The sequence below is a fragment of the Salmo salar genome, chromosome 07 (assembly GCF_965601325.2).
Source record: "Salmo salar chromosome 07, fSalSal1, whole genome shotgun sequence".
NCBI lineage: Eukaryota > Metazoa > Chordata > Actinopteri > Salmoniformes > Salmonidae > Salmo > Salmo salar.
This window is the reverse complement of record NC_138297.1, coordinates 47,432,501-47,453,465: the sequence shown is the minus strand read 5'-3', so window position 1 is coordinate 47,453,465 and position 20,965 is coordinate 47,432,501. Positions and strand designations below refer to the sequence as shown.

Here is a 20,965-nt window from a genome sequence, read left to right as displayed (position 1 = left end):
AACATTAGCCGTCGTTGACTGAGAATGAAAGTGAAAGTGCCAAAGTGGGAGCTACATATGTCATGCAGATGACATTTTTGCGGCGTTAACACAGACCACATCAACAGTTCGGAGATGCATATTATTTTCCTGTGGCTCAGTTCATCATCAAAGAGACTTGAAAGTGAGTCCTTTATTTAAACATTGGAATAGCAGGCTCCAGGGTCATGCGGCTGCGTCTCCTTTCCCTCCTTCTCATCGTCAAAGTGTGTCGACTCAATACTGTCAGTCGAGGTCAGTACATTTTGTCTGTTACAAGTATGTATAGTAAGGGATAAACGTCGTCCCTTTGCGAATGAAGTTTTCCAAGGTATTTTACAAATAAATCACACATGTACAGGGTAATACTTTTTTCTTCCGTATATTTTTTTTAAATAAACGAATGCATACCTTCTCATATTTTGGTTGCTAGTTCGATATTTATCCTCATATAAGTAAGTTTGCTAGCAGCAAAACTATTTATCTAGCTAAATAAGCGACCCAGTCGTTCGTTCGATTAGTTCGTGTTTTATGTTCGGTTGCCATACTCAGTGGCAACGTTCGTTGCCCTTGCTTGCTGCTAGCTAGTCAACTAGCTACTACAAAATAACAGCAATTTTTATTCTGTTGCGTTTATTTACGCGGTTTATCCCACTTGTACCACAGTTACCAAATAAAACAATACTATAAGCACACATTTACTGTTAGAAATAACATTTAACCAAATGCTAGTCTAAAAGAAATGGGAGATCATGGCTAGATGCTTTTTACAGTGTAGATCTAGTAGAAATACTGGACAAAAATAGCTGTCCGGTTTATATTTTTGTTCAGTTTAAATTACCTGTCTGAGCTGATGAGACAGTGAGATGAAAGTCAGATGAAACAGAGTAAATACGTATTTCAACGTCATTGATTTAGTCGGTGGTAATTTGTGCAATAGACACAGGCTAGAATACGTTTTTTTACCAATCCGCATACAGGATTAGACCCACTCATTGTATAATTCCAAGGTAATGTACAGAACGTCTGCGTTTTATCCCTTACTTACTATTTATTGATTCATTTCACACGGAATAATAACCATATTATGTTTTTTTCTTTCTGTCATTTATTCATGGAGGTAATTTTGGGTGGCGGGTAGCCTAGCGGTTAGAGCGTTGGGCCAGTAACAGAAAGGCTGCTAGATCGAGTCCCTGAGGTGGCGAAGTAAAACATCTATTGTTCTGCCCCAGAACAAGGCAGTTAACCCGCTGTTCCTAGGCTGTCGTTGTAAATAAAAATGTGTTCTTAACTGACTTGCCTAGTTAAATAAAAAAACGTGTGTGAGTGGGGCTGCCCTCTGCACAGATGTTTTCTTGAACGTAAAAGGGTTCTACATGACAAGCTATGATACCTTATTGATATCCACTTCCATCAGTGTAGATGAAGGGGAGGAAACAGGTTAAAGAATGATTTTTAAGCCTTGAGTCAATTGAGACATGGATTGTGTATGTGTGCCATTCAGAGGGTGAATGGGGAAGACAAAATATTTAAGTGGGTGCCAGGTGCACCGGTTTTAGTGTGTCAATAATTACAACAATGATGGATTTTTCACACTCAACAGTTTCCCGTGTGTATCAAGAATGGTCCTCCACCCAAAGGACATCCAGCCAACTTGACACAACTGTGGGAAGCATTCAACATGGGCCAGCTTCCCTGTGGAACGCTTTCAACACCTTGTAGAGTCCATGCCCCAACGAATTGAGACTGTTCTGAGGGCGAAAGTGGGTGCAACTCAATAATGTTTTGTGTGTTATTTAGTGCAGTTTCATCAAATCCTTTTTACACATTTGTTTCAGATACTACCAGGTGACCTAAAATAGAGAATCAAATAGCTTGATGGTCCATTTTATTACTATCTTAAATCAACCATAGCCTATGTGTTAGGGTTGTAGATGTAAAGAAAAATGTATGTTTTTATAAAAAAAAGTGATGGTCAATTATTTCTTTCCCAAATGGTCCCCAGAGGAAGAAGGCCTAATCACTAGTCCCTGTCTGAGAAATGCTGAAAGAAACCATGTTTCCTTACCCTGAAAGCAGTCTAAGCCGACAGAGGCCAGTTATGGACCTAAACTCAAACACTCATAAAAACATGAAAAAGTTATTGTCTATAATCAAAGAATGGCATTTTGGCCATACTTTTTTTTTTATGTAAGTTTTAGAAATTGATAGAAAGATTATTTTTTTTTAAATACATTTGGGAGAGATTTTTGAAATGTAAATACACCTGGGACCACCTCAGCGGCCTTGTGGTTAAAGTGTCCGCCCTGAGATTGGAAGGTTGGGAGTTCAGTCCCCGGGTGAGTCCTACCGAAGACTATAAATGGGACCTATTTCCTCTCTGCTTGGCACACAGCATTGAGGAGTGGATTTGGGGTAAGGCCCTGTGACAGATTAGGGGGTATACTTGTACTTTAAGAAGCTTCATGCTACAGAAACAGAAGATTTGATGCCTGGGACTTGTTATGAATAAAAGCCTATACAGACAGATTGGTATAAGATATCTGCTTGATGATAGGGATTTGCTGAAGGGAAATATTGGCCAACAGAGCATCTTTGAATAGTGCTCTTCATGTACACCTCAAAAACAAACTAGGGGTTTTTATGTTTTGAGCTTCTGTGTTGTATATTGAAGTGTAATATTGGGATGTAAACTCAGACTCCATTTCAACTCAATATCTGACATGGTACAGGTGTCTTCTTCCATTTGCGCCAATAACCATATGTGTGTGAGGTGTATACTTTTGATACCATGAAGATTTTTAAGACTACCAAAAAACACCATGTGTGACCCTGTTTTAGCCCATTGGGAAGCAGGGGTTGAGCACTATTTGACATGACAGGAACCTGCCACATCTGTGGGCCAAACAAATGAAGGCTCTTTTAAAGGCTCTCTGAAATGTAATAGTTAAACATTTTCACACCCATTGTCTTGCTTATATTGTCCTTAAAACACTACTCAAATGTATCTTTCCTCTCGTACTATGTTTTCTACTAACCTTCCAGAGAGACCAGGGCTTAAAAGAGATATCCCCTCAGCCCTCAAATTAAGTGGACACTTCTGATGACGAATCATGATGTTTGACGAGTATACACTTACAGGGCAATGGGCGAGGGAGGTGGGAATGATTTTTAAATGGACCACCCTTGGCTGGAAATTTGTCACTCGTTCATCCCGAGATGATTGTGTTTTCAGCCACCGGGTGCTTTATATGCGCAACAGTCAATTGAGTGCAAGTCTACTGATATTAAATATATAGTTAATATATGCCTACTGTATGATAGCTAGCAAATTAATTAGCTAACTAACGTTAGCCTGCCTAGCTTCTGAAGAAGGAAAATGTTTTATTTCTCAAATTTCTTAAAAGATAACCAAACAAAAACGTATTTACTTTTACGAGACGTGTTTGTGCAGTCGTGTGCATTAGTAGCACGATTTAACTTATTTGCATTAGTTTTTACTTACACTTGTGTGGGAGAAACGTAGACTTGCTGAGGGAAAGAAAGATAGAAATACATTAGCTAGCAAAAGAGGAGACTGACAGCAGGCCCTGAGTGGAAATAACAGATGGCTATACATCTCCAAGCAGGAACCACGCAAAGGCCAGGCAAGCTGTATGTATGACCATGACTAAATATATGCCAAGCGTAAGCCTGCAATGCAGGCATTATTTTCATATCCATATGAGGAGAGTCTAGCCCCTACTATGTTAGAGCTAAAAGCAGATATGGGCGTTATCCAGTCACTACAATGTTAGAGCTAAAAGCAGATGAGGGCGTTGTCCATTGGGTTGAAAGAAAATGGTGGCAGAACGCATAGGGGGTTTTACTTCATTTACATAAAGGGTGGACCTATGTATTGTATATGCATAAAAGCAGAGCCGGGGCCTAAGGAAGGCAGTTGTTGTTCCGCGGACCGGCTCGGCTTTACTACTCTGTATTAAAGTCTATATTGAATTTACAAGTTCTTGTAAGAAGTGTTATTCTTAAGACAATTTTCCACGACACTTGTACGTTGACTTCTCCATTGATGTTGTTTTTAAGTTTTCACAGACTTTTCTTAGTGGATGTTCAATGGTCGCAAATTGAATTATGGGGGGTTTCAGGCCCTGGAGTGAACATAATTGTACACTCGCAAAGCCGACTACAAACTAGGGCTGAGGCGCTTACGTTGCAAACTTCCCTTGCTTGGCTAATTATTTTGACCGCCCCTCCAAGATGGCAACGGAGATTACCCCAAGGTATAAGGCAGTAAGTGGTACAATAAGTGGAAGGGCATAAGGCAAGGGTACAGTAAGAGGACGAGGGTGTGTCTTTTAAGTGTTTGGACGGCAGCCGATGAGTAATGGCAAACATTGTTAAAGGCCCAATGCAGGCAAAATTAGTTATTTTTTCTTCTGTATTATGCATTATATTATGCTACAACTGAAGAAACTAACACTGTAAAAGTGTGATTTGTTTTGTGATAATGTGAAATGTAATAGTTGCTGGTTGAAAATACAATCTACACAGGACCTCCTAATCAGCAAATGTTGCATGGATGGAGTTTAGGCTTGCCTGGTGACATTACCATATGGTATAAATTAGTTGACCAATAACAAGAGTTTGAAACCTTTCTGCCAATAACAGCCAATTTTCTGATTACATATCCCTCCCATTAGGTCCCTCCGCTCTGGTGGATTGAGCCACATTGTGGTTAATGCACTGCTTAGGTGCCCTTACCTCCCAACTCAGACCACTCCCAGACAGTCCTAGCACAATTATTGATTGAAAAATAGTTTTTTACTAAAAAGCTATTTTGGTTTATTTTGGACAATTTGAGTGGACAACTATTACGGTAGGTACTTAATTGTTAAGCAGAATAATCTAATGATAACATATGCAATGGGGCTTTAAAATGTATTCCCCCCAAGACCCCAAGACAAAATTGGTCCCCCAAAATGTTCAAATTGCGACTGTGCCACTGAGGCTTTGGTTCCACCCCAGTATTATGGGAACACACCTTATTTACTTATTCCCCTTCTCATCACCCCTCAGACGTGTGCCCACCCCTGCCTCAGTGGAAGCTCACCAAGCCCCTGAACCCGAAGCATAGTAATCAAGAAAACACCACTCTGCGCTACCAGTGTGTGGATGGCTATGTGAGGAAGGCGGGAACCTCCAATCTCATCAAGTGCAAACGGACTGGTCTGGTTCTTGAGTGGACACGCCCAACACTGACATGCATACGTAAGTAGACGCTCCTATGACACATTGAGACAGACAAGCCACACCTATAAGATCAGGTATTCCAATTATGCAATAACTATAGACTATATCTTTAATGCATATCATTTACATATAAAGAGCAGGTATGAGACTAGATATTTGGAACAAACGTGTGTATTGTCTGGCTGATTCTCACATGCTTATTCCAGCTGACCCATCTATTCCAACTACGATAGAATGTGAGTATTGCCTGTCTGCATGCCTGCCTGCCTGTCTCTGCCAGAGAGAGAAAGAGAGATTTAGGAATGTTGTTAATAAATGCCAAAGCCTAATGGCAGGAAATGGTTGTGTTGACTTTCATGCCAGGGGAGTTATGTGAGATTAAAGCCAGCAGCCAGCAAATTGTAACGGCTGTCTGAGGAAGAAGTGGACCAAAATGCGGCGGAGTTAGGGTTCGTCATATTTAATCACACGAACACTTTACAACTACACAAAACAAGGAAAACTGACAGCCAACACAGTCCTGTCAGGTGCAACCACTGTGACAAGAACAATTACCCACGAAACACAAAGGAAACGTAGGCAACTTGTGTGACTCCCAATCAACCACAACCCTCTACAGCTGTGCCTGATTGGAAGTCACACGGCCAAAATCAACGAAACAATAAAAAACACACACTCCCTTCTGCCACATCCTGACCCAACTACACCCTCTACTGGTCAGGACGTGACACAAATCAACCTTAATTTGCCACATGCGCCGAGTACAATAAGTGTAGACTTTACCGTGAAATGCTTACTTACAAGCCCTTAACCAACAATACAGTTCAAGAAGAAGAAAATATTTACCAAGTAGGCTAAAATAAAAAGTAATAATAAAAAGTAACACAATAAGAATAATATGTTCATGTAGGTGGGGGTGAAGTGACTATGCATAGGTAACAAACAAACAGCGGGTAGCAGCAGTGTACGGGGGGGGGGGGGGTCAATGTAATTTGTCCGGTGGTGATTTTTATGAATTGTTCAGCAGTATAATGGCTTGGGGGTAGAAGCTGTTGAGGAGACGTTTGGTCCTAGACTTGGCGCCCCGGTACCGCTTGCCGTGCGGTAGCAGAGAAAACAGTCTTTGACTTGGGTGACAATTTTATGGGCTTTCCTCTGACACAGCCTATTATTTTTATTTATTTATTTTAATTTTATTTTACCTTTATTTAACCAGGTAGGCAAGTTGAGAACAAGTTCTCATTTACAATTGCGACCTGGCCAAGATAAAGCAAAGCAGTTCGACAACATACAACAACAGTGTTACACATGGAGTAAAATAAATATACAGTCAATAATACAGTAGAAAAATAAGTCTATATACAATGTGAGCAAATGAGGTGAGATAAGGGAGGTAAAGGCAAAAAAGGCCATGGTGGCAAAGTAAATACAATATAGCAAGTAAAACACTGGAATGGTAGATTTGTAGTGGAAGAAAGTGCAAAGTAGAAATGGAAATAATGGGGTGCAAAGGAGCAAAATAAATAAATACAGTAGGGGAAGAGGGTAGTTGTTTGGGCTAAATTATAGATGGGCTATGTACAGGTGCAGTGATCTGTGAGCTGCTCTGACAGCTGGTGCTTAAAGCTAGTGAGGGAGATAAGTGTTTCCAGTTTCAGAGATTTTTGTAGTTCGTTCCAGTCATTTGCAGCGGAGAACTGGAAGGAGAGACGGCCAAAGGAGGAATTGGCTTTGGGGGTGACCAGAGAGATATACCTGCTGGAGCGCGTGCTACAGGTGGGTGCTGCTATGGTGACCAGTGAGCTGAGATAAGAGGGGACTTTACCTAGCAGGGTCTTGTAGATGACCTGGAGCCAGTGGGTTTGGCGACGAGTATGAAGCGAGGGCCAGCCATCGAGAGCGTACAGGTCGCAGTGGTGGGTAGTATATGGGGCTTTGGTGACAAAACGGATGGCACTGTGATAGACTGCATCCAGTTTATTGAGTAGGGTATTGGAGGCTATTTTGTAAATGACATCGCCAAAGTCGAGGATTGGTAGGATGGTCAGTTTTACGAGGGTATGTTTGACAGCATGAGTGAAGGATGCTTTGTTGCGAAATAGGAAGCCAATTCTAGATTTAACTTTGGATTGGAGATGTTTGATGTGAGTCTGGAAGGAGAGCTTACAGTCTAACCAGACACCTAGGTATTTGTAGTTGTCCACATATTCTAAGTAAGAACCGTCCAGAGTAGTGATGCTGGACGGGCGGGCAGGTACGGGCAGCGATCGGTTGAAGAACATGCATTTAGTTTTACTAGTATTTAAGAGCAGTGGGAGGCCACGGAAGGACAGTTGTATGGCATTGAAGCTCGTCTGGAGGGTTGTTAACACGGTGTCCAAAGAACGGCCAGAAGTATACAGAATGGTGTCGTCTGCGTAGAGGTGGATCAGAGACTCACCAGCAGCAAGAGCGACATCATTGACGTATACAGAGAAAAGATAAAAGAGTATAGGTTCTGAATGGCAGGAAGCTTGGCCCCAGGGACGTACTGGGCCATTCTCACTAGCCTTTGTAGTGCCTTACGGTCAGATGCCGAGCAGTTGCCATACCAGGTGGTGATGCAACCGGTCAGGATGCTCTCGATGGTGCAGCTGTAGAACCTTTTGAGGATCTGGGGGCCCATGCCAAATCTTTTCAGTCTCCCGAGGGGGAAAAGGTTTTGTCGTGCCCTCTTCACGACTGTCTTGGTATGTCTGGACAATGATAGTTCGTTGGTGATGTGGACACCAAGGAACTTAAAACTCTCCACCTGCTCCACTACAGCCCCATCGATGTTAATGGGGGTCTGATCGGCTCGCCTTTACCAGGTGTTATTTAATCACACAAAAAACACAAGTGAACGAGAATCTGTGCACATAAAAACTCTATAGAGTTGTTCTCAGTTCCTTATTGGTACTTTTCCATCTAGACTTACTCCCACACCTGGGTCTCACCAGTGTTTTATGTTAATGTTAGCTCTAGTGCTATTATTGTGTTTTCATCAGTTCTTCACTAAAGACTTGTGGCGAGCAGAATCCACAAACTCGGCATCATTCAAGATTGTTGCTTTTGTGAGAAGGTGTTAAAGTTCACAGTTAGCCATTGTTATGTGAATGACAGCTGAAAAGTATGAGAGAGAGAGAGAGAGAGATATCATTATCTCTGATATCTGGGAAATGAGCCAATCGGTCAGCTGCACAACGTTTCCATAATGTTACTGTATGGTTTGAGCATAAGGCAGTTAAAAAAAAAATAAAGAAGTACAAGTTTGAAAGTACTATGGAAAGTACCATAGGGGAGTGGGTGCATATTTATTTTAATACCACAGCCTAAAAATAACTGAAAGCCGTCTGGAACGCCCCTTGAGTCTACATATCCTCTCTCCTTTCCTCCTCTTCGTCATTCATCACCACTACTTTCACTTTCTCTCCTATCCTTTTGGGTACATGATCTGTGTGATACAGTATATGGAAAGATACATTGTATGGAACGTTCTGTACATTGCCAATGGACCTAAGGCAGCGTTTCCCAAATTCGGTCCTCGGGAGCCCAAGGGTTGCACATTTTGGTTTTTGCCCTAACACTACACAGCTGATTCAACACTGAGGATTAGATGATTATTTGAATCAGCTGTGTAGTGCTAGGGGGAAACCAAAATGTGCACCTCTTGGTTTGGGAAACGCCGACCTAAGGGAAAGGGTCCGCTTACATTGATCAGACTGTGGTTATCAACCGTCTTAGTACACGATGTGATTCTCTCTGTGATTTGAACTGTTTCTGTGGCCAACCCCACACTGTGTGCAGGTGTTTGTTTGACTTGGGATGGGACCTACAGTGCCTTCAGAAAGTATTCACACCCTTTGACTTTTTACACATTTGTTTCTGTTACAAAATGGAATTACAATGGATTTGTCATTTTTTGTCAACAGTCATTCAAGGCCATGTTTTCCATGCTGGCCATGCTTTCCACCTGGCTACCCATACCATGGTCAAAAGCCCTGCGCTCACCAAAGCAACTCGCCCAAACCTCCCCCACTTCTCCTTCACCCAAATCCAGATAGCTAATGTTCTGAAAGAGCTGCAAAATCAGTGACACAAAATCTCAAAAAAATCTGTTAAATTCAGGCTGTAACACAACAAAATGTGGAAGAATTCAAGGGGTGTGAATACTCTCTGAAGGCACTGTAAGTCCCTGCCCTGGTTGTATTGATTTCCTGTGACTGACCTCTTTCATCCTCTCTCCCCCAACAGCTTCAACAACCCACAAGACAACTCCATTTCTTACAACGCACCTCTCAGTGCCCACAGAAAGAGTGAGCCCAAGACCAACCATTCTCAGTTCACCTTTATCTCAAACACTGCGTATGTCCCTCCCAATTTTCATCAATTGCGGCCTTGCTTCTTTCCGTATGTTAATGATGAATGTCCCATGTGCCTCTATGAGGTATAGTTGGACAGGTCAGTTCAAATTGTTACTCTGACCTTTTCCCTCTAACCCTAGATCCTGTCACAGAGACCCAAGTGGTCATTACTACGGTTACAGTGACAACCACCATCATCGATGACATCACATCAGTGCCAGTGGATAAGTCCAGTGTGGTGACCTCTGTCTCCACAAAGACTGTTTCTCCATCAGAGAGTTACTGTGTCTCCAACAGAGCCCCAACCTTCAGTGAGGATCCAGTTGGCGGTGAGGAGACTTGTCCCATAGTATATCACTCTACTGAATAGTACAGATATATTTTTGTTGCATTTATTTAAGGGTCTGTGTTGGGTAATGGTCCATTCTGGTGTACTGTTCTTTGTTGTTCATGCTAGACCAGGGGTTCCCAAAACTCTTTGGCCCACGACCCCATTTTGATATCTGAAAATTCTCATGGCCCCAACCATGTAAAAAAAATGTTTTATTAAAATGTAATTAACCTCTATGGGCTAGCGTCCCACCTACTCAACAGCCAGTGTAATCCCGTGGCGCGATATTCAAATACCTTAGAAATGCTATTACTTCAATTTCTCAAACATATGACTATTTTACCCAATTTTAAAGACAAGACTCTCGTTAATCTAACCACACTGTCCGATTTCAAAAAGGCTTTACAACGAAAGCAAAACATTAGATTATGTCAGCAGAGTACCCAGCCAGAAATAATCAGACACCCATTTTTCAAGATAGCATATAATGTCACATAAACCCAAACCACAGCTAAATGCAGCACTAACCTTTGATGATCTTCATCAGATGACAATCCTAGGACATTATGTTATACAATACATGCATGTTTTGTTCAATCAAGTTCCTATTTATATCAAAAACCAGCTTTTTACATTAGCATGTGACTAGCATGTGACTAGCATTCCCACCGAACACTTCCGGTGAATTTACTAAATTACTCACGATAAACGTTCACAAAAAACATAACAATTATTTTAAGAATTATAGATACAGAACTCCTTTATGAACTCGCTATGTCCGATTTTAAAATAGCTTTTCGGTGAAAGCACATTTTGCAATATTCTGAGTAGATAGCCCGGCCATCACAGGCTAGCTATTTTGACACCCACCAAGTGTGGTACTCACCAAACTCCGATTTACTATTAGAAAGGTTTGATTACCTTTGCTGTTCTTCGTCAGAATGCACTCCCAGGACTTCTACTTCAATAACAAATGTTGGTTTGGTTCCAAATAATGCATAGTTATATCCAAATAGCGGTGTTTTGTTCGTGCGTTCAAGAAACTATCCGAAGGGTAAAGAAGGGTGACGCGCCCGACGCGTTTCGTGACAAAAAAATTCTAAATGTTCCATTACCGTACTTCAAAGCATGTCAAACGCTGTTTAAAATCAATTTTTATGCGATTTTTCTCGTAAAAAAGCGATAATATTCTGACCGGGAGTCGTTCTTTTCGTTCAAAGAGAGAGAAAGTAAACATGGTGTCGGCTTGTGCACGCGCCTCCAGTCTCATTGTCCTCAGATCGACCACTATCCAAATGCGCTAATGTTTTTCAGCCATGGCCTGCAAAGCCACCATTCATCGTTCTGGCGCCTTCTGAGAGCCTATGGGAGCGTTAGAAAATGTCACGTTATGCCAGAGATCCCCTGTTTTGGTTAGAGATGATCAAGAAGGCCAAGAAATAGTCAGAGAGAGCGCTTCCTGTTTGGAATCTTCTCAGGTTTTGGCCTGCCAAATGAGTTCAGTTATACTCACAGACACCATTCAAACAGTTTTAGAAACTTTAGGGTATTTTCTATCCAAATCAAACAATTATATGCATATTCTAGTTACTGGGCAGGAGTAGTAACCAGATTAAATCGGGTACGTTTTTTATCCGGCCGTGCAAATACTGCCCCCTAGCCCCAACAGGTTATAATCTGCTACTTGATGACCCTTCACATACTTAACCATTTCCTTGGCTCTCTTGTAGAGTGTATCTATTATTTTCAGTGCCATGATGTCCTTGAGGAGCAGATTCAATGCATGAGTAGCACAGCCAATGGGTGTGATGTGAGGGTAGGACTCCTCCACTTTAGACCAAGCAGCCTTCATTGTCTGTCACCAGTACAAATACCTTCTGTGGTCCAAGGTCATTGATGACTGCCTTCAGCTCACCTGCAATGTAGAGACCAGTGTGTCTATTGTCCTTTGAGTCTGTGCTCTTGTAGAATACTGGTTGAGGGTTGGAGATGATGTAGTTAATTATTCCTTGCCCACGAACATTCGACCACCTATCAGAGATGATTGCAATAGTCTGCTTTCTCTATGATTTGCTTGACCTTCACTTGAACTATGTTGAACTCTGCATCCAGCAAATGAGTAGATAAAGCATGTCTGGTTGGAGGGGTGTATGCTGGGCGAAGAACATTCAGAAATCTCTTCCAATACACATTGCCTGTGAGCAGAGGTGAACCAGTTGTATACACAGCTCGAGCAAGACATTAATCAGCATCTCTCTGACTACGTTTCTCCATTGAGTCAAACTTTGATTCCAAGAGGACCATGAGCTGTTGCTATCGATAAGGTGTCTGATTCATCATTTTCACCTCGAATAGAAGTAGAGGGACCTTTGTCAGAGGTTACTTGTTGTGAGCGCTGAGGGAACTTTATGCACTTGGCCAGATGATTCTGCATCTTTGTTGCATTCTTCACATATGATTTGGCACAGTATTTAAAGATGTACACAGCTTTTCCTTCTACATTAGCTACAGTGAAATGTCTCCACACATCAGATAGTGCCCGTGGCATTTTCCTGTAAAGATTAGGGAAAAAATGTTTAAAAAACCCAAATTACAATTCCATGTACACATAAATAGTTAAGCAGTTAGATTAAACAACTCCTTTGTAAGATAAATGTTTTAAAATGAAACATGTATGGAAACAGGTGAATTAACTCTCCTCAGTTAGCAGGCTCAAGCAAGCTAAAACCCACATGGTAGCAAAAACTAACTAGCAGAAATGTTTAACAAGTTCGAAATTATTTAAACACACTTTGCTGTAGGCTATTATTTACTTTACTTAAGTTAACAAAAAATCAGGTATGTCATATAAAATATATTCACCCCACCCAGTATGGTAATCAAAACTTACCAGAAAGCATGTAGTCCTTGGCTCAGACAGTGTAGTAGGGTGGGCTCAATAGCATCTCATGAGTGTGCAAGATCTTGCGAATCAGCTGTGCATGTGATGGAAGAATGCACTGTGCATGCAGAGGGTAGCAATTCCATTGAATTGGGGATAGTTTAACCAGTTATTGGCTTCATCAATAAGTGCATCGATGATGTCATCCCCACAGTGACTGTACGTACATACCCCAACCAGAAGCCATGGATTACAGGCAGCATCCGCACTGAGCTAAAGGCTAGACCTGCGCTTTCAAGGAGCGGGACTCTAACCCAGAAGCTTATAAGAAGTCCCGCTATGCCCTCCGACGAACCATCAAACAGGCAAAGCATCAATACAGGACTAAGATCAAATCGTACTATACCGGCTCTGACGCTCGTCGGATGTGGCAGGGCTTGCAAACCATTACAGACTACACGGGGAAGAACAGCCGAGAGCTGCCCAGTGACACGAGCCTACCAGACAAGCTAAACTACTTCTATGCTCGCTTTGAGGCAAATAACACTGAAACATGCATGAGAGCACCAGCTGTTCCGGAAGACTGTGTGATCATGCTCTCCGCAGCCGATGTGAGTAAGACCTTTAAACAGGTCATCATTCACAAGGCCGCAGGGCCATATGGATTACCAGGATGTGTACTGCGAGCATGCGCTGACCAACTGGCAATTGTCTTCACTGACATTTTCAACCTCTCCCTGTCTGAGTCTGTAATACCAACATGTTTTAAGCAGACCACCATAGTCCCTGTGCCCAAGAACACTAAGGTAACCTGGCTAAATGACTACCGACCCGTAGCACTCACATCTGTAGCCATGAAGTGCCTTGAAAGGCTGGTCATGGCTAACAGCAACACCATCATCCCAGAAACCCTAGACCCACTCCAATTTGCATACCGCCCCAACAGATCCACAGATGATGCAATCTCCATTGCACTCCACACTGCCCTTTCCCACCTGGACAAAAGGAACACCTATGTGAGAATGCTATTCATTGACTACAGCTTAGCGTTCAACACCATAGTACCCTCAAAGCTCATCACTAAGCTAAAGACCCTGGGACTAAACACCTCCCTCTGCAACTTGATCCTGGACTTCCTGATGGGCCGCCCCCAGGTGGTAAGGGTAGGTAACAACACATCCCCCACGCTGATCCTCAACACAGGGGCCCGTCAGGGGTACGTGCTCAGTCACCTACTGTACTCCCTGTTCACTCATGACTGCACAGTCAGGCACGACTCCAACACCATCATTGAATTTGCCAATGACACAACAGTGGTAGGCCTGATCACTGACAACGACGAGACAGCCTATGGGGAGGAGGTCAGAGACCTGGCCGTGTGGTGCCAGGACAACAACCTCTCCCTCAACGTGATCAAGACAAAGGAGATGATTGTGGACTACAGGAAAAAGAGGGCTGAGCACGCCCCCATTCTCATCGACGGGGCTGCAGTAGAGCAGGTTTAGAGCTTAAAGTTCCAACAAACTAACATGGTCCAAGCACACTAAGACAGTCGTGAAGAGGGCACAACAAAACCTATTCCCCCTCAGGAGACTGAAAAGATTTGGCAAAGGTCCTCAGATCCGCAAAAGGTTCTACAGCTGCACTATCAAGAGCATCCTGACTGGTTGCATCACAGCCTGTTATGGCAACTGCTCGGCCTCCGACCGCAAGGCACTACAGAGGGTAGTACATTACTGGGGCCAAGCTTCCTGCCTTCCAGGACATCTATACCAGGTGGTATCAGAGGAAGGCCCTAAAAATTGTCAAAGACTCCAGTCACCCTAGTCATAGACTGTTCTCTCTGTTACCGCATGGCAAGCTGTACCGGAGCGCCAAGTCTAGGTCCAAGAGGCTTCTAAAAAGCCTCTACCCCCAAGCCATAAGACTCCTGAACATCTAGTCAAATGGCTACCCAGACTATTTGCAGTGCCCCCCCCCCCCCCCACCCCTTCTTTACACCACTGCTACTCTCTGTTGTCATCAATGCATAGTCACTTTAATAACTCTACCTACATGTACATACTACCTCAACTAACCGGTGCCCCCGCACATTGACTCTGTATCGGTACCTCTCTGTATATAGACTCGCTATTGTTATTTCACTGCTGCTGTTTAATTACTTGTTAATTTTATCTCTTATTCTTATCTGTATTTTATAAAACTGCATTATTGGTTAGGGGCTCGTAAAGTAAGCATTACACCTGTGGTATTCGCCGCATGTGACGAATAAAGTTTGATTTGATTTGAACATCCCCTGTGCCGTTTCATGCTCAGGAATCGTGAGACAGAACATTATGTCCGATAGCGAACAAAAGTCAATGCATGGGCATCTCGGCCCTCACAGCTGACGTTCATTTGGAGATCATATGAGTTTTTGAGTCGTTCAGTCAGTTTCCTCTTGATTGCTAGCAATCACATAAATTATTTAACAGTGTTATCTGGGCAGAAGGTAGCGGGGCGGCAGGTAGCCTAATGGTTAGAGCGTTGGGCCAGTAACCGAAAGGTTGCTAGATCGAATCCCCGAGCTGACAAGGTACAAATCTGTTGTTCTGCCCCTGAACAAGGCAGTTAACCCACTTTTCCTAGGCCGTCATTGTAAATAAGAATTTGTTCTTAACTGACTTGCCTAGTTAAATAAAATATATATCTGACAAAGGTATTTGCCGGTGCCTCCCCACATATTGAACATTTTCCCGCGACCCCATTTTTATATCCAGTGACCCCACTTAGGATCGCGACCCCTAGTTTTGGAACCGCTGTGCTAGACAATGGTAGTCTTTAGAGAAAACCGCCTGTGTTCCTCTGCCAGCTGGCTTCACTCCCACTGATCTCCCCTGGCATGGTCATGCTAAATACACACTCACTACAACCATTTCCTGGCATAATTCTTTGACCATTATTAACACACTCATGAATCTCTCTCAAGACTTTTACTGACTTATGCAGTCTCTCTTTCTCTCTCACTCTCAGATAGAAGCACTGCTACAGCCATATATACGGGTGAGTAGGCTACCACACAGAGATTACAGGGAGGGAGAGAATGAGTATAATAGGAAGTAAGTCTGAGTACTTTCTCCTGATGGTTTTGTTTCTCTCTTGTTCCCATTGAATGGAAATCCTAGGTGTAGGTGGTGTGGTAGTAACCATCTTGCTGGTTGCAGCGTTTGGAGTACTAATGTTTTGGAGAAAGAAACGGTAAGATTGGCTGGTCAACCAGTGTTTCTTGTGGGGAAGGGGGTCTTATTACATGTTGAATTGAACTCTGTTGAATTCCAAACACTTTCTCTCCCTTATGGCAGGATGCAGCGGTTTGATCCGCCGCCAACACCAGACGAAATGATGCAAATGAATGTTGTGACATGAGCCACACTCCTTAGTGCCCTGACGGACAACCAGCAGCCACTTAGAAAAGTCAAAGGTGCATCAGTCGGATGGTGGGGGAACAATGACCTTGGATTGGACAAGAAGTGGACCAAAAATTACAGTGGCCTGGACCTCAGTGTCCTCGTGTGGAAAATTAAAATAACAAAAGCACCACCCAAATTGATTAATTTAAGACATATTGATTTATTTAATTGATTAATTAATTTCCTTAAACTGGCAAAGATTCTAACTAATCACAACAGCCCAAAATGCATGGGATTACTTTCTCACTGAATTCACAAAGGTATGTGATAAACATGCAACTTTGGAGAACAGTGAAAGTTAGGCCCGACTAACCAGTGCCTGTATATGGCCTCGCTACTGTTAAAGCCTCGCTACTGTATATAGCCTCGCTACTGTTATTATTCACTGTCTTTTTACTGTTGTTTTTCTATTTCCTTACTTATCGATTGTTCACCTAATACCTATTTTTTACTTAAAAATTGCACTGTTGGTTAGGGCCTGTAAGTATTTCACTGTAAGGTCTACTACACCGATTGGATTCAGCACACGTGAAAAATAAACTTTGATTTGAAGTTAAGGGCCTTCACCTTCCCTGGGTTAGCTCTAACTTAATACAGCTGTTCAGAGAAAGGGATAAAGCCTGGGCAAAGTACAGTAGGAAAAAATGGTCACCATATATCCAACTGATTTGGAGTCCTATAGAAAATGATGAAACATTAGTAAAACTAAAGCTAGAAAAGCCTCCTATATGGATAGTCTTACAAATAATAAAAACAAAAATCCACAGCAGTTCTGGAAATACACAAATTACCTTTGAAATAATCTGGCTTTAGACCCAACCATTCTACCACCTACAGCGTTATTGAAACTTACTAATGATATATATTCTTAATCTGATCAAGGCCAACTAACTGCTGCCATCTTCATTGATTTATCAAAAGGATTTGATTTAGTTGGTCATTCTATCTTACTAGCAAAACGTTAACATTGGTTTCACTAACAGATCACTAAACTGGTTCCATGCATATTTTAGCAATAGAAAATAATGTGTTTACATAGGACACAAATCACAACTTCTTGGACTCAGTAGAGGAGTACATCAATCTCTATAGTCATAAATGAATTGCCTGTAATTTGTCAGGATACACATAATCACTTATACGCTGATGATACATCCAGTTCAAATATTTTGCAGATACAAGCAACTCTCCAAAATTATTTGAACACTTTACAAAAATGGTTTCTAGCAAATAATTTGGTTTTAAAATCAAACAAAGTCCTATATCATGCTGTTTGGTATGACAAAGAATTAACTCCACAGCTGGAAATTTCAAAATTCATTGAAGTGATGGAACATTGCTTGAAAGTGTTGATTCTTTGTTTGAAATATTTGGGTTTGAGGATAGATTCTAAATGATCTTTTGGAAAGCATATTGATTATATTACAAAACAATTGACTACAGTGCATTCGGAAAGTATTCAGACCCCTTGACTTTTTCCACATTTTGTTCCAGCCTTATTCTAAAATCGATTAAATGATTGTTTTCCCTTATCAAACTAAACACAGTACCCCATAATGACGAAGCAAAAACTGTTTTTTAGACATTTTTGCAAATGTATTACCAATAAAGAACTGAAATATAACATACTGTTAAGTATTCAGACCCTTTACTCAGTACATTGTTGAAGCACCTTTGGCGGTGATTACAGCCTCGAGTCTTCTTGGTTATGACGCTACTAGCTTGGCACAACTGTATTTGGGGAGTTTCTCCCATTCTTCTCTGTAGATCCTCTCAAGCTCTGTCAGGTTGGATGGGGAGCATCGCTGCACAGCTATTTCCAGGTCTCTCCAGAGATGTTAGATTGGGTCCAAGTCCGGGCTCTGGCTGGGCCACTCAAGGATATTCAGAGACTTGTCCCGAAGCCACTCCTGCGTTATCTTGGCTGTGTGCTTAGGGTCATTGGCCTATTGGAAGGTGAACCTTCATCCCAGTCTGAGGTCCTGGGCGCTCTGGAGCAGGTTTTTATCAAGGATCTCTCTGTACTTTGCTCCATTCATCTTTCCCTCGATCCTAACTAGTCTCCCAGTCCCTGCCGCTGAAAAACATCCCCACAGCATGATGCTGCCACCACCATGCTTCACAGTAGGGATGGTATTGGCCAGGTGATGAGCGGTACCTGGTTTCCTCCAGATGTGACGCTTAGCATTTAGGCCAAAATGTTCAATCTTGGTTTCATCAGACCAGAGAATCTTGTTTCCCATGGTCTGGGAGTCCTTTAGGTGCCTTTCGGCAAACTCCAAGCAGGCTGTCATGTGCCTATACTGAGGATTGGCTCCCATCTGGCCACTCTACCATAAAGGCCTGATTGGTGGAGTGTTGCAGAGATGGTTGTCCTGGAATGTTCTCCCAATCTCCACAGAGGAACTCTGAGAGAGACCATCGGGTTCTTGGTCACCTGCCTGACCAAGGCCCTTCTCCCCCGATTGCTCAATTTGGCCGGGCGACCAGCTCTAGTAAGAGTCTTGGGGGTTCCAAACTTCTTCCATTTAAGAATGATGAAGGCCACTGTGTTCTTGGGGACCTTCAATGCTGCAGACATTTTTTGGTACCCTTCCCCAGATCTGTGCCGACACAATCCTGTCTCTGAGCTCTACGGACAATTCCTTCGACCTCATGGCTTGGTTTTTGCTCTGACATTCACTGTCAACTGTGGGACCTTATATAGACAGGTGTGTTCCTTTTACAAATCATGTCCAATCAATTAAATGTACCACAGGTGGACTCCAATCAAGTTGTAAAACATCTTAATGTCACGGGTGTCGTAGAGTGTAGACCAAAACGCAGCGGGAAAATGTATACTCATCTTCTTTTTATTGGTGAATAAGGAAAAACACATACAACGTATACAAAAACAAACGAACTAGACAGTCTTGTCAGACATAACGCAAAACCAGAAACAATCTCCCACAAAATCCCATGACAAACACATACCTATTAATAGGACCTTCAATCAGAGGCAACGATAGACAGCTGCCTCCAACTGAAGGCCCCAACACCAATTAGCTAAACATAGAAATACAAACGACTAGACTGAACATAGAACTAAACTATCATAGAACAATAACCAAAACCCTGGACTAATAAATCAAATACCCCTCTACATACATAACCACCCCGAACCATATAAACCAAATACCCCCTCTACATGAACACATACACAAACACACCTTGAACCACATAAAACAAATACCCCCTGCCACGTCCTGACCAAACTATAAGAACAAATAACCCCTTTACTGGTCAGGACGTGACAGTACCCCCCCAAGTCCATACCCCGGATGAGTTGGACTGGGCTGACGCACTGGAAGCCTGGTGCGTGGTGCTGGTTTAGGAGACGCCAGACTACGCACCTCAGGGTCAGCACGAGAAGCAGGAACTGGATACACCGGGACATGGGTAAGCACTGGAGGTCTGGAGCGCACCTCTTGCACAACCCGTCCTGGCTGGATGGAAATAGCAGCCCTGCACGAGCGGAGTGCTGGTACAGGGCAAACTGGGCTGTGCAGAGGCCTGATGGTTGCCGTGCGTAGAGCAGGCGTAGGGTAGCCTGGGCCTAGGAGGCACACTGGTGGCCAGATGCACTGTGCAGGCATCCTCCTTCCAGGCTGGATACCTACTCTAGCATGGCACTTGCGAGGGGCTGGGATCGCTCGCACCGGACTGTGCGTGCGCATGGGCGAGATCGTGCACACTACCGCATACTCCGGCGCTCTCCACTCCAAATGCTTCCCATAATAAGCACGGGGAGCTGGCTTAGGGCTCACCCTTGGCCCATCCAAACTACCCGTGTGCCCCCCCCCAAAAAAAATCTTGGGGGTGCCTCTCGTGCTTCCCCATCGGCGCGTACAACGCTTCATACCGGCGCCGCTCCACCTTGGCTGCCTCTATCTCCTCCGGTGGGCGACGATATTCCCCAGCCTGGTCCCAAGGTCCAGCCCCGTCCAGAATTTCCTCCCATGTCCATGATTCCACTGGGCTCTGTTGCTGCTCCCTCCTCCGCTGCTTGGTCCGTGTTTGGTGGGAGATTCTGTCACGGATGTCGTAGGGTGTAGACCAAAACGCAGCGGGAAAATGTATACTCATCTTCTTTTTATTGGTGAAGAAGGAAAAACACATACAACGTATACAAAAACAAACGAACTAGACAGTCTCGTCAGGCAAAACGCAAAACAATCTCCCAGAAAATCCCATGACAAACACATACCTGTTAATAGGACCTTCAATCAGAGGCAACGATAGACAGCTGCCTCCAACTGAAGGCCCCGACACCAATTAGTTAAACATAGAAATACAAATGACTAGACTGAACATAGAACTAAACTAACATAGAACAATAACCAAAACCCTGGACTAATAAATCAAATACCCCTCTACATACATAACCACCCCGAACCATATAAACCAAACTATAAGAACAAATAACCCCTTTACTTGTCAGGACGTGACACTTAAGGATGATGAATGGAAACAGGATGCACCTGAGCTCAATTTCGAGTCTCATAGCAAATGGTCTGAATACTTATGTAAATAAGGTATTTCTGTTTTTTATTTTTTATAAATTTGCAAAAATGTCTAAACCTGTTTTCGCTTTGTCATCATTGGGTATTGTGTG

At 42.9% G+C, this 20,965-nt stretch overlaps 1 protein-coding gene across 6 annotated transcripts; it reads left to right on the top strand.

Annotated features, from left to right (window-relative positions):
• Positions 1-17,939, top strand: LOC106609274 (uncharacterized). 6 transcript variants are annotated; one of them, XM_014207897.3, is made up of 9 exons: positions 1-163; positions 5,095-5,286; positions 5,475-5,504; positions 6,949-7,044; positions 9,541-9,651; positions 9,791-9,979; positions 15,875-15,904; positions 16,027-16,099; positions 16,204-17,939. In XM_014207897.3, exons 1-9 carry the CDS (start codon positions 115-117, stop codon positions 16,265-16,267), a joined length of 834 nt encoding a protein of 277 aa, XP_014063372.2. In that variant the 5' UTR covers positions 1-114; the 3' UTR covers positions 16,268-17,939. The 6 variants fall into 6 exon arrangements, with proteins under 6 accessions (XP_014063372.2, XP_045577980.2, XP_045577979.2 ...); XM_014207895.3 differs by having other exon boundaries at positions 5-273; XM_045722023.2 differs by lacking the exon at positions 6,949-7,044 and having other exon boundaries at positions 3-163.
• The last annotated feature ends 3,026 nt before the right edge of the window (positions 17,940-20,965 follow it).

What these genes read in the sequence shown, in the direction of transcription:
- LOC106609274 (XM_014207895.3), top strand. Translation starts at nt 207, where the DNA reads ATGCGGCTGCGTCTCCTTTCCCTCCTTCTCATCGTCAAAGTGTGTCGA. An exon ending in ACTCAATACTGTCAGTCGAG is followed by an intron (nt 274 to 5,094) that starts GTCAGTACATTT and finishes ATCACCCCTCAG; the next exon opens with ACGTGTGCCCACCCCTGCCT. An exon ending in TGCTACAGCCATATATACGG is followed by an intron (nt 15,905 to 16,026) that starts GTGAGTAGGCTA and finishes TGGAAATCCTAG; the next exon opens with GTGTAGGTGGTGTGGTAGTA.